This window comes from Triticum urartu, chromosome 5A (genome assembly GCF_056163025.1).
Source record: "Triticum urartu cultivar PI428250 chromosome 5A, HENAU_Tu73, whole genome shotgun sequence".
Taxonomy (NCBI): Eukaryota; Viridiplantae; Streptophyta; class Magnoliopsida; order Poales; family Poaceae; genus Triticum; species Triticum urartu.
The window spans coordinates 649755906-649768570 of record NC_141877.1 but is presented as its reverse complement, the minus strand read 5'-3'; the positions used below and the strand labels follow the sequence as shown (position 1 = coordinate 649768570).

Here is a 12665-nt window from a genome sequence, read left to right as displayed (position 1 = left end):
CGCCTGAGGCCAGAGTTCAGCATCAACCTAAGTCATCGCAGCTTTCAGGCGGGCAAGATAAGCAATCGCGCTGTCCATACGAGATTCCAACCGCAACACGTTCATCGCAACATCATCCTTGACTGGACAGTTTATGGGATCAAGACCCGTCTCGACCCGCCCAGTTTCTGCTTCAAAGTATTGGCAAAATTCTGCACAGTCGAGTGGATGGTGAGTTGACGGAATAATTAGACTTGGCAGCCGACAGAAATAGGACAGATTAACCAGTACCTTCAAGTTTCAAAACCAGCTTTGCAGCAAGCTGGCCCAGATAGGACTCCAGCTCGCCGTTCTTGGTATTGAGACTCCCAAGCTCGTCGGTCAGTTTCTCCTTGTCCTTCTTCAGTTGCTCGACCTCCCGATTAACGTCAGAAACAGCAGTCTTCAGCTTGGAGTTTTCTTCTTCTAACTTGCCGACTGAAGCAAGCTTCTTGTCAGCAAGTGTTGTTTTGTCGCGCGCCTCCTTCTGTGCTGCAGCAAGATCTAGATCCTTCTTCTCCAAAGCCTGCTTCATTTTCTCTAAAGAAATAACATTCTTCAGACGGCCTTGGAGTTGGCGGTTTTCACTACATACATCTGCTCGATTGGAGTCACTCGGTTCAAAAATGGAAAGGAAAAGTGCCAGCAGTGGGATATACAGTTAGCGATTGGTTACCTCCCATGGCAGCTACTTCGTCACGAGCGGTCTTGAGATTCTTCTTGGCCAATTCCAGATCAAGGTTGAGGCTGATTTGCTATTTGTTCATTGCAGAAAGCTGAGCCCCAAGATCACAAGATTTCTGCAGTTAAATCCATATCAGTCGACAGAGATAAAAAGACATCACAATGATAGCTACTCTAAGACTACCACCGAATCAAACATTCAATGGCAGTCTCGGGGACTACACCCAATGGGTGCACTTAGCGTGCCCCCACTGATTCAGATTCTCAGACCACAGTCGACTGCCCGCAGCCAACTATGGTCTCGGAGACTACACCCAGTGGGTGCACTCAGCGTGCCCCCACTGGTTTTGGTTCCACTCGGCGTGGCCTGCCCAGTTCGAGTTGCAAAAAAAAGAGAGAAAAGTTCCTATTCTCAGACCACAGTCAACTGCCCGCAGCCAACTATGGTCTCGGGGACTACACCCAGTGGATGCACTCAGCATGCCCCCACTGATTCAGATTCTCAGACCACAGTCGACTGCCCGCAGCCAACTATGGTCTCAGGGACTACACCCACTGGGTGCACTCAGCGTGCCCCCACTGGTTTTGGTTCCACTCGGCGTGGCCTTCCCAGTTCGAGTTGAATCGACGCAAAGAAACATACAATTTCAAAACAGCCACATCCCAGTGGGTGATCAGACAAGAAATACGGTCGATCGGAAATCAACTAATCTGGACATTGGCTTGCAGAGTAGCTCCGGCGCTGAAGGCTACCTGACTAGCCTCATGCACCATTTTCATTTGCCCCATCACAAGATTCAACTGAAGAAGAGCTTCATTGGTAGCAGTCGGTGGATCGTTCGGAGTTTGATATGCAGTAAAAAGTGATGAAGGCAGAGCAATCGAAGCAGCCGCCGGATCTGAAGCAGAGAGTTGTATCGGCGCAGCAGAAGTCTGAGCAGCTGATCCTCAGAGGCAACCAGTCGACAGAGGAACAGCGAAGGTGACGGTGGTTCGAGCCGGATCTGCCGATCGCTCGACCGTCGTCCCAGGCGTCACAGTCGACCGAAGAACCTGGGCTTCAGGCGCCTTCCCGCCCAGTTCCTTATCCTTCTTCCTCCTCCCTCTCAGCGGTACTTCTTCTTCATCGTCCACGAGCACAACAACGTCTCGTGGAACTGCAATAAACAGAGAAAGCCATAAGGATAACTAACAAACCATCCAGTCGACCTAATGAATTCGAATCGGGCAGACTTAATGGCTTTGGAGATAATGGCGTCGTCAGCTTCCTCGTCGGCCGGAGCCTTGTCAATATCCATATCAGTCGCAGCAGAGGTCGGGCTATACAGGTTCATCATCCACTCGGTCAGAACAAGGAAATCGGTCGGAACAAGAAAATACGAGAAGAACGTTTACCCAGAGGCAACAGGGACGTCCATCTTGATTCTAGGCAAGGTCTTCCGAGTCTTCAAAGGATTAATTTTGGGCTGCTTGGTGACCTTCTCAGTCAGTTCTGGAGTCGAGGACCGAGCGCGCTTGTGAGGTGGAGAATTCGATGCCACAGCTTTTTCGCGCTTGCTCGCAGGATCATGGCGCAGCTTGGATCGATGCTCAAAACGAGGCGGTGAGTCGGCCACTTCCTCATCGTCCGACTCATCGCTCTCGTCTTCATCATCGTCAGCTGGGGACTCCCACTCGCTGCTCTCCTCGGCACTGTCCTCGCCCTCTTGATCTTGCTCCAAAGCTTGTTCACCATTGGGCATTGAATACATCTCCGTGTAGATCTGCAAAACAATGGATCGATCATAAGTCAGTCGGATCAACAATCAGTCAGAAAGTACGTTCACAAACTCAGTTATGGTGACCAGACCTTGTCTGGCAGGTTGCTGTTGCTGAAAGGGACGACTCTCCTAGCACCCCTGGGGTTGTCCTTGTTTCCGGTGATACCCATCAACCACTCGGCCACTGTTTTGGCCTCCACCTCCTCCGGATGAACCCGAGCAGTGTCACCGGCCCCAGAGTACATCCACATGGAGTGGTCACGAGCTTGGAGAGGTTGGATCCGCCGAGTGAGGAACACCTCGAGCAGGTCAATACCAGTGACACCTTGGTTGACCAGTTGGACTACTCTCTCGACTAGCATGCCTGTCTCTGCCTTCTCCGCAGCAGTCACTTTCAATGAAGATGGAGTTTGAACACGGTCAAAAGAGAAAGGGGGGAGCCCGGTCGACTGGCCTGGGGTCTCGATATCCTGGCAATAGAACCATGTCGACTACCAGCCCCTGACCGACTCCGGAAGAGTCATCGGGGGAAAAGAACTCCTCTTCCTCTTCTGAATGCCCAGGCCCCCACACATCTAGATAACGTGAGTCTTCTCGTCGTTCGAGTTTGCTTTTTTCACAGTTTGGGATCGGATGGTAAAGATGTACTTAAAAAGACCCCAATGCGGTCGGCACCCCAAGAAATTCTCACACATGGAGACGAATGCAGCGAGATATGTGATGGTATTGGGAGTAAAATGGTGGAGTTGGGCACCAAAGAAATTCAGGAAACCTCGAAAGAAGGGATGTGGTGGAAGCGAGAAGCCGCGGTCGACATGAGTGGCAAGCAGAACACACTCACCCGGTCGCGGCTACGGCTCCGTTTCTCCCCTCGGCAGACGCGCAGATTTATGGACGATCAGCCCTAACTCGGCCATATCATCCAAGCGAAGATCGGATCCAGTCTCCTTGGATCCAACCCGACGGCAGCCCCAAGCGCGATGAAGACCCCCGATTCATCTTCTTGTTCTTCGCCGCCCCCGTCGCCTTCTTCGCACGCTCTAGCGCCGCCGTTTTGTCCTTCCCCATAGCGGCGGAGCAGCGGCGTCGAGAGTGGTTGGGCTGGACGGAGTGGAGATGCGAGGGGAAGAAGAAGGGGAATGGACGCACACAGTGCAAATACCTCGGCCTCGTCGCTTTTAAAGGCCTGCTTTCGAGTGGCTGACGCATGGGCCCGAGCGATCCTGTCAAATCTCCCCAACAGTCGCGCACGGGATACATGGCGAAAAAGGTGGCGCGGAAATCGAAACATCCTATTTATCCACTCCACTAACCGTGGAGCGCTCCGCCTGGCGCGATTCGACCAAAATTTCGAATCCCGTGAAATCCGAGATCCTGTACAAACGATCACGCCAAAGATTTCATGTCGGAGATGTCACTCGACGGATGTCATTTTATAAACCAGTCGGCAATTCCTGAATCGATCAAGGCGATTGAAACGAAGCTGAAGTTCTAACAACTGGCATCCACCGGGAGATAAAAGCAAGAGCAAAAGCAAGATCAACTCCATCCTTCTTTTTCACTCAAACCTCGATCCATTCGGGGGCTAATGATGGGGACACAAACCTGGGGTAGGGTAATAGGCCTGACCTATACGTCCTACCTAAGGTCCTTGTCCTAAGAACAAAGAAGTTCAAGAATCAGAAGAAGGGATCTAGCAAAGGTGTCGAGTGAAGTCCACTCGACCTACCATCCACTCGGAGACCTCTCTTTATTCAGGTCACTCGACCATGAAACCACTCGGCATATAAGAAGACCTAAAGCCACTCTACACAGCAACAGTCGGATATTTACTCATATATTTAATGATCATTTGTAGCACTTCAATACAGGCGTTACCTATAACGCCACCTCTTTATGTACATTGAATCCTATGTAACGGAGGGGAGCTGGGGTCCTGGCGCACTCTATATAAGCCACCCCCCTCCTCTGGGACAAGGGTTCGCACCCCCTGTAACACGCACGCTCATAATCCAGTCGACCGCCTCCGGGCTCCGAGACGTAGGGCTATTACTTCCTCTGAGAAGGGACTGAACTCGTAAATCTTGCGTGTACAACTCTTTCATAGCTAGGATCTTGCCTCTACATTCCTAGCCCCCATTCTACTGTCAGACTTAGAACCACGACAGTGCATACAAGGCATGTGCGAGAATCGAGGAGGCTGAAACCATCATGTGGCTATATGGACGCCTCGGTTTTCAGGATATTTATTAAGATAAGGATCAATTAAGATGTTTGGGGTTTCGTGCGGGATTAATGCGAAATGACATCATGGCGGTTTATGAATTTTGTGAGCTGATGTCATGGCGGGTCACATCAAGGTTTATCCACAAGTGATGCAAGATTTTGACAAGACAGAAGATTGATATGAACAAGTTCCAATCAACCTGGGGCATAATGTTGGAGATATAACTACTGGGTATGAACCGCTCAGGAGGGGCCGGGTCATACCACTGGCGACTTATCAAAGAAGATGGCGGATCATACAAAGCCCGATGATGGCCCAAGACCCAGAGGCAACTTGAGGCCCAAGAGGGTGAACCGCCATATGTGTATAACTTATTTTGTAAGGCAAGTGTAGTTAGTCACCGAGACGGACACGTTGTGTATGAGCCGGCCGGGACTCTATGAGCCGTTGGGCGTCTACCTGTGTATATAAAGGGACGACCTGGCGGCGGTTCAAGGCAAGAAACAAGAGGTCGAGAACTAGGTCAAGCGTATTCGCTCCCAGGTAATCGAAACCCAAGCAATACAATCCCAAACTGGAGTAGGCCTTTACCTTCACCGTAAGGGGCCAAACCAATATAATTCGATGTGTCATTTGTCCCGTTTAACCCCTTTAAGCTAACCTAGTTGTGATGGCTTCACGACTAAATCCTTCCGCTAGGACATCTGCCGTGTCAAGTCCACGAGGGTTTGAAATCCAATTCTTTGTGCGACTAGCGATCCAAAATGAAGTGTCAAGTCCACGAGGGTTTGAAATCCAATTATTTGTGCGACTAGCGATCCAAAATGAAGGTTTGTGTGACTAGCCATTCAAAATAGAGTTTGGACGGTCGACTGTTTAGAAAGGTGAGGCTGGCCTAATTGTACTACAAAAGAGTCGGTAGGGGTGGTAGCACACCTTTTCTCCAAATGGCGTTTCACTATAAGGAAGGATTTGGAGGTGAGATTTGTCTTAAGTCCAAGTGCCATTTGTTGGTTGTGACGACTTTCAATTCCCCATGCGTTTGTTAATGGATGAGACTGATCTTTTGCCTCTGTTTTTTAAAAGAAAAGAACATGCCAAAGCCAAGCAGCTCATACACAAGCGGATATTAGAAACTCATAAAAACAGTTGCACCATCATAACGTAACATAGATTCTAGGTCACAGAAACAGAGTGCAGTACAAGCAGCACCAGATTTATTTTTTTCCTTTTGTTCCAGCAGCATCTTGTTTCATCAGAAAACCGTCTCTTGAATCACAAGTCCAGAAGCTAGGCGTGCTCAACTTCTTGCTTAGGACCTTCCAGTTCCAGGACAGTACCGCGCGAGCCAGCTCCAGCCTTAGTCACTGACGCCTGCACTCCCACACAAGTGTATGTCACCGGTTAATAGTGCGCAAGACAGTAGTACACCTTGCCAGATGATGCATACTAACTATATAGTGCTGTGCCAAGACTGTCCAGCTTACTTCATATATATACAAGAAAGGGACACTAAGAACTGCAATGATCCATTGCGGAATGTTATATCAGCGTGGATAAGAAGTAAGGAAATGAAACCTGGTTTCTTACCAGACATGCTTCACCAAAAGCCCCCCCACATGTCCGTTGCATTTTTGGATGAGGACCTTGCTCGAAAGTTGCTTCTTCTGTCCTTTGATGCTTTCTGAGGTTGGAGATTTTCAAACTCACAACCTTACTTGTGCCTGCCCAAGAATTAATAATACTCTTAAGGATCACTGAATTATGTATTCCCTCTGTAAACTAATATAAGAGCGTTTATAGAACACTAAAGTAGTGATCTAAATGCTCTTACATTAGTTTACGGAGGGAGTAGTAACTAACACCATGGCATAACATGCCTTGGCTCAACTTTTACAAGGATCCAAGGTGAAGAAAGAAGCTTGTGCACCCAAGAATCTCAACTTATTCACTTTCATTACTCTCTTCTGATGAGGAACGTTTATTTTATTTTTTTGAGCAGGACCTATATATAGTGTTAAAAAATGACTGCTTCAAGTATTGTGATGCAGTATAAACATGAAAGAAAAATTAGCCCCTCCCATCCAAATTTAGCCCTGGAAGTACCATGAACGCAATATAATATAAGCAAAACAACCAAAACAGCTAACAGATACTCCCTCCGTCCATAATATAAGAGTGCTTTTTACACTAGTATGGTGTCAAAAACGCTCTTATATTACGGGACAGAGAGAGTACTTGATAGACAAAACAATGTCTTCCACATCGTTCAAAAGGTAATAATTTACAAAGGAACAAAGTGGTAAAACGACAGCAGAAAGCAGCACAGCCAGTTCTATGACAGAACAAATGAAACTGAAACATGGCTTATTACATAATAAATATTATCAGTGATGCATGCATCTACTTGACTATACATTTGGTATGCTCGCAACTAACAATATTAGGTATGAATTGAGCAGATGATTTTCACCCTGATACAGAAACAGCTGACACTGTTCAACAATTTACCTGCATTTTTCACTGCCGAGATCCCAGAGTTTTCAGCATGGCTTGAAAAATTAACAGTCTGTGAGACTGCAGCAACAGGAGCACCTGCAGCAACGAGTTCAGCAATTAGAAATGCAGCAGGTACAGGTGCTTAAGGTAGTGTAATGAACACCATCAAAGCATGATGGTGTTGTTGCATAAGACAGGTACAATATGTGAATGGAAAATTAAAATATTGGCAATGAAAAGCTTAAGGGGGGGAATTGTTCCCTGATGTAGGATACTAAAGAGTAACTTCTGTAACTATGGGCAGACAATGTGCATATGAACAAAACAATAAATCAACTATTAGTGTTGGGACCATGAATCAAACAATAAATTAGTAAGTAATGCGATATAATGAAGACATGCCAATGGTTACAGGCACATAGGTTATAAACTGGAATTGGTTAACAGATTTTTGGAACATAAGAACAACTGCATGCCATCAACAAAGAAAATATCATTATGATGATGCATATAGCTCATGAGTACATTTGATACACTATGATAATGAAAAAAAATCAGCGGTTAACTAACAAGGTGGAAGTTTGTCAAAGTTTGAAAAAAATATTGCATGCAATTCTCACAGTTGAGATACCAGATATTTTAGCAGGAACTGTCAATGTGGACATAGTCTGCGAACCTGGAGCACCTGCAACAGATCCAGCAGTAGTAAAGGCAGCAGGTAAACATGCATTCATAAAGGGCAAAAAAATAACACGAGCCTTATGGTAAGTGTTATTAAGAATTATAATGTAGCTAAAACAGAAAGAGAAGCAATCCATTAATAAATGATAGATTGAACAACTCAAGGGAAAAAACTTTCCACTGCAGATCTTTTAAAGTAGATGCTATAGTCAGGGGAAAACAATGTGCATAGGAATGAGAAGGTAAGTAGTGAAACAAACTGTTGCACGACATGGTTTTACATGGCAATAGGCACACAGCACAGACACGGCCTGGTATTATACATTGTGAGGCCCATGTGAACTATATCAAGTAAAACTAAGTGCCTTAAATTATAATGTGCTTCCTCTAACACTGGACAATATAAAAAACAAGAACGTTGGCTATTATCTGTCACATATAAGATATATTTACGAATTCCAAAAACACACCTCCTCATTATTGTGGCTAGTCTCAACTAGGTTATGGCCATTATTACCTCAGCAATATATATATTGATGGATAATTGTTGAGATATCTCAACCACTGCATATCGTCACTAAATTAAATACTCCCTTCGCTCACTATTATAAGATGTTATAGATATTTCAATATGGACTACATACGGATTGAAATGAGTGAACAAACCCACTATAACATGTCTACATACATCCCAGTTAGAAAAAAGTTAAAAACATATTCTAATAGTGAATGGAGAGGGTATTATCATCAATAATGAATATAACCCCTTCATGCATACATTTGGTGATTTCTAACAGCAAACATACCCTGCTGCTATAGTGTAAGGTCTGCACCCAAGATGATGGAAGTTCGTCCTGGTTGGGGAATGAACAAGGGTGATAAACCAACATACCTGAATTTGTCAATGAAGAGGTCCCAGACCCAGAGTTTTTAGTAAGATCTGTCGAGGTATTCGACATGGTGTACGAGGCTGTAAGACCAGGAACACCTGCAACCAGTTAAACGGTTAAAAATGGCAGCAAGCAGCCAAGCACTGATATAATGCAAACAACATCATCAAGACCGACAGAGAATGCAGTTCTGAATTATGTGCACATCAAACAAACAAAGAATGCGGAGCAACCAACGAAAGAATGACAGATTTGAAAAATCAAAGGACAATGTGTTTTTACTACAGATACTTCAAAGATAACTTCTACAAGTAAAGAGTTGGTAATTTGCATGAGAACAAAACAATTGGCTGAGGTACTAATGGCCATAAACTAGTAGAGGCACAATACAGGACTATCCAAAGTATAACCTAGTGGAGCACTTTAAAAGCAACAAACAATCAAAAAAATGACTGAAAGATGATACTAATAAAATTGGTGAAGCAAGAACAAAGACCTGGTTCAAACATGCAAATGAGGCATGTGCACATAACTAATAGGGCTACGGTCTCCAAATCATTAGCTAAAATTGTGAAATTGAAAGAGAAGGGACTGCTCAAATTGGTTTGGGAAATGCTGTGCAAACATAGCCCAAAAGGATTAACAAATTAGATGGGTAGTGGAGACCCCATATAATAAGTAGGGACAACGACAAATGAGATGGGTGAGCTAAGGTTACCTTCCTTCCCACTTGATTGAAGTTCCAGACCAGCTTGCAAACTTTCATCTGAAGATGACACAAGTTGAACAGTTTATATGCATATACATGATCCAATCAAAAGAGTGAACCAGTAAAAATAAAAGGGCCTCACAGCTTGCTGCCAAATATATCTGGATTGACAGTAAGTCGAGCACAGTAATAGATGTGCAAAGTGCAAAGTAAACAAGACAAGGACACAAGGGCAGAGGCTAGTTTTACCAATAAGATCTACAAACCACTTCCTTGTCTTCTCTGTCAATCCTGCCACCAAAAACAGTAACGATGGCTTTTAGCATTCAGATTTAGAATCTACACGGAAGTACATTGCTTAATCATAAGATGCTTGTAAATAGGGCATTGTACCACTATTTAACTTGCGACTACAGGTCGACGAACGCAGCCTGCAAAACATGGAACATGTGCTGAGTTGGTCAAGAAAGAGCCAGCAAGAACAGAATCGAGGGACGCCTTGAATTTGCCATGTTTCAAGATCATATTTTTACCCCTTTTTGGTCCTAAGGTAGATCTTGGCCAGTGTTTTAGGTCCTGGCAGGTCTTGTTCCTTCACATGACGCCTCCGACGGTACCTAGGCCAAGCAAGATTGCAGGGCAATCAAAGTGAGTTACAGTGAAATCGACAGCCAAGTTTTACACATTTCCAAGAATGGAATGTATCAAGTGAACATGGGCGACCAAACTGATAGAGTATGGAGCCGGAATCACCTGAATCCGATGGGAAGCACATCATGCGGCATCATCGGGCCGCCCGGCAATAGGACCACGTTTCTCAACTCTGGAGCCTTATAAGCCAAGTGTTGGACGATTTGAGACGCCTTGCAACGAACGCGCTCCCAGTCCAGCGAGGATCTGCTTGCACATATATGTGTGTAACAGTACAGTATTAAAGTTGAGAAGATGTAAAGATGAAAATTTTGGATAGGAACTGAAGATGGCTTGAAAATTGCAGTAATCGACAGACAGGCAGACATGAACTGAAGATGTGATCGTCTAGCTAGTGCTACCTGACTTGCTCCGAATGGAGAATGGAGAGGACGATGGAGCGGATCCTAAGGCAGTCGAAGGAGACGGAGTTGTCGTGCTTGAGGTACCGTGTGTTGTACTTGTGGTTGAAGTACTTGAGGTTGCGGTCGGGCACGCCGGCGACCATGCTGGCGAAGGCGGCGTGGTGCATGAGGAAGTGGAGGAGCACCTGTGCCTCGTCGCTCTGCGGATGCGTGACCGGGCGCAGGAAGCGGGAGACGTAGGCGACGGCGTCGTCCCACAGCCCCTGCTGCACCAGTCGCGACAGGTGGATGACGCTCATGTACGCGTCCGTCTCGTTGAGCAGCCTGCGGGTGATTGATTGATTGGGCAATGGCGGCCGCCGGTGAGCGAGCGAAGCAGTTTAGGAGGACGGAGGGGGTGGGGATGCACGTACCCTCGCAGGGCGTCGCGGAAGCCGTGGAGCCAGAGGTAGGTGGCGAGGCGGCGGTGACGGCACCGGCGCACGCAGCCGTAGTCGACGGGGCCGACGGACTCGCCCAAGTCGCCCACCCAATCGGGGATGACATCGACGGAGTCCCCCATCGATCGACCACGGTGCCGGCGAGGTTGACAGGACAGCGGCGGGCTGGGGATTTGGGGGGAGCGAGCAGACAGAATTTGTTTGTTTTAGATGGAAACAGGAGAGGGGGGAAATATGTAGAGGAGGCAGCCTCACCACCGGACTCCACCTAGCCCCAACGCCACCACCCCACCCCACCCCACCCCGCCCCACCCCGCCCAAACCGCTGTGCATTTTTTTGAAAACGTCCCTCTACTTTTCTGAAAACATCCCAACGCCACCACCCAACCGGCCACCCCACCCCACCAGGTGGCCAGGTGTCCTATGCCACCCCACCCATTCGTTGGCTACGTCCGCTGCCTCGCTCGCACAACACGTGTCCCATGTGATGTGCTCCTGACTCAAGATGGCAATGGGCCCCGAAACCCGCGCCCTCGCGGGTTTTTACCCGATTAGGGGACGGGGATGGGCGTCTTTTTAGTCCCGCAAGGCTATTGTTAGGTAAAGTATAAAACCCAACACGTTTCGCGGGTTCAAACCCGTTTCAACCATTCCTAAACCCGAAACCCGTCATCCCTGTCAAAATACTACAATAAGCGTATTCGAGGATTACAATCTTGAGAGTGATGATGATCATGGACAACCATCTTGCTCATTCTCTTCTTTGCAAGCTTCATTCCTTATGTCACTCTTCAATGAATGTGTTGCTCAAAAATGGCAAACATCTTTTAGGATGAAATCTGAGCTAGAATGTTACTTGGAAGATGAGCTAATTCCATTGTTCAAAGATAAATTCAGTGTGTTAGTGAAAGTGCAACTATCCCTAGGTGGTTTTGGTAATTCATAACAACATATAGCTCATTGAGCTAATACTATTCCAAGATAATTATTTCAGGAAAGCTCAATGATTGGCATGGCATGGATGTGAAAGTGGAACCCTGAAAATGCTAAGGACAATGGATTGGCTCAAGCTCAAAACCTCAAGACTCTTCATTTTATATTTTAGTGATCCAAGATCACATTGAGTCCATAGGAAAAGCCAATACTATTAAGGAGGGATGAGGTGTTGCTTAATGAGCCTCTTGCTTCATGTGCTTAGTGATACGCTCCAAAATCCTCAACTACTTTCCCATATCCACATATGACCAAAACTCTAAGCCAAACTCGGTCCTACCGATTCTTCCTATCCGGTGCCACCGAGTTTCACTTGTCATTAGCCACTGCCAAACCCTAGCAATCCGGTTCTACCGATAAGGATCTCGGTCCCACCGAGATGGGGTTGCAAACTCTCTGTTTCCCTTTCGTAACTTTTCGGTCCCACCGAAAGAGCGAATCGGTCCCACCGAGATTGCAATGTAAACTCAGTGTTTCCCCTTTGTAACTTTTCGGTCTCACCGAGTTCCACTCGGTCTCACCGAAAGAGCAAATTAGTCCCACCGAGTTTGCCTGACCAACTCTCTGGTTAGCTAATTACCAAACTCGGACTCACCGAGTTTGTGTAATCGGTCTCACCGAGATTACGTTATGCCCAAACCCTAACCGAATCGGTCCTACCGAGTTGCATGTCAGTCCCACCGAAATTCCTAACGGTCACTAGGTTTAC

General features: G+C 46.6%; 1 protein-coding gene across 1 annotated transcript; it reads right to left on the bottom strand.

Moving 5' to 3' along the window:
- Positions 1-5804: 5804 nt before the first annotated feature.
- LOC125511387 (uncharacterized) lies at positions 5805-11198 on the bottom strand. Its single transcript, XM_048676739.2, has 12 exons — positions 10937-11198; positions 10521-10847; positions 10222-10365; positions 10002-10085; positions 9862-9899; positions 9718-9759; positions 9478-9525; positions 8762-8857; positions 7820-7873; positions 7201-7284; positions 6280-6413; positions 5805-6063 (listed from the first exon to the last, which is right to left on the bottom strand). The coding sequence occupies exons 1-12, from the start codon at positions 11083-11085 to the stop codon at positions 5980-5982; spliced, it is 1284 nt and encodes a 427-aa protein (XP_048532696.1). The 5' UTR covers positions 11086-11198; the 3' UTR covers positions 5805-5979.
- Between the last annotated feature and the right edge of the window lie 1467 nt (positions 11199-12665).

Excerpts from the sequence above, each read along its gene's own strand:
- LOC125511387 (XM_048676739.2), bottom strand. The coding sequence starts at position 11,085 with ATGGGGGACTCCGTCGATGTCATCCCCGATTGGGTGGGCGACTTGGGC. Across the intron at positions 10,848-10,936 it reads TTCCGCGACGCCCTGCGAGG|GCTGCTCAACGAGACGGACG; the intron begins GTACGTGCATCC and ends AATCACCCGCAG. Across the intron at positions 8,858-9,477 it reads TCAATCAAGTGGGAAGGAAG|GTGTTCCTGGTCTTACAGCC; the intron begins GTAACCTTAGCT and ends AACTGGTTGCAG.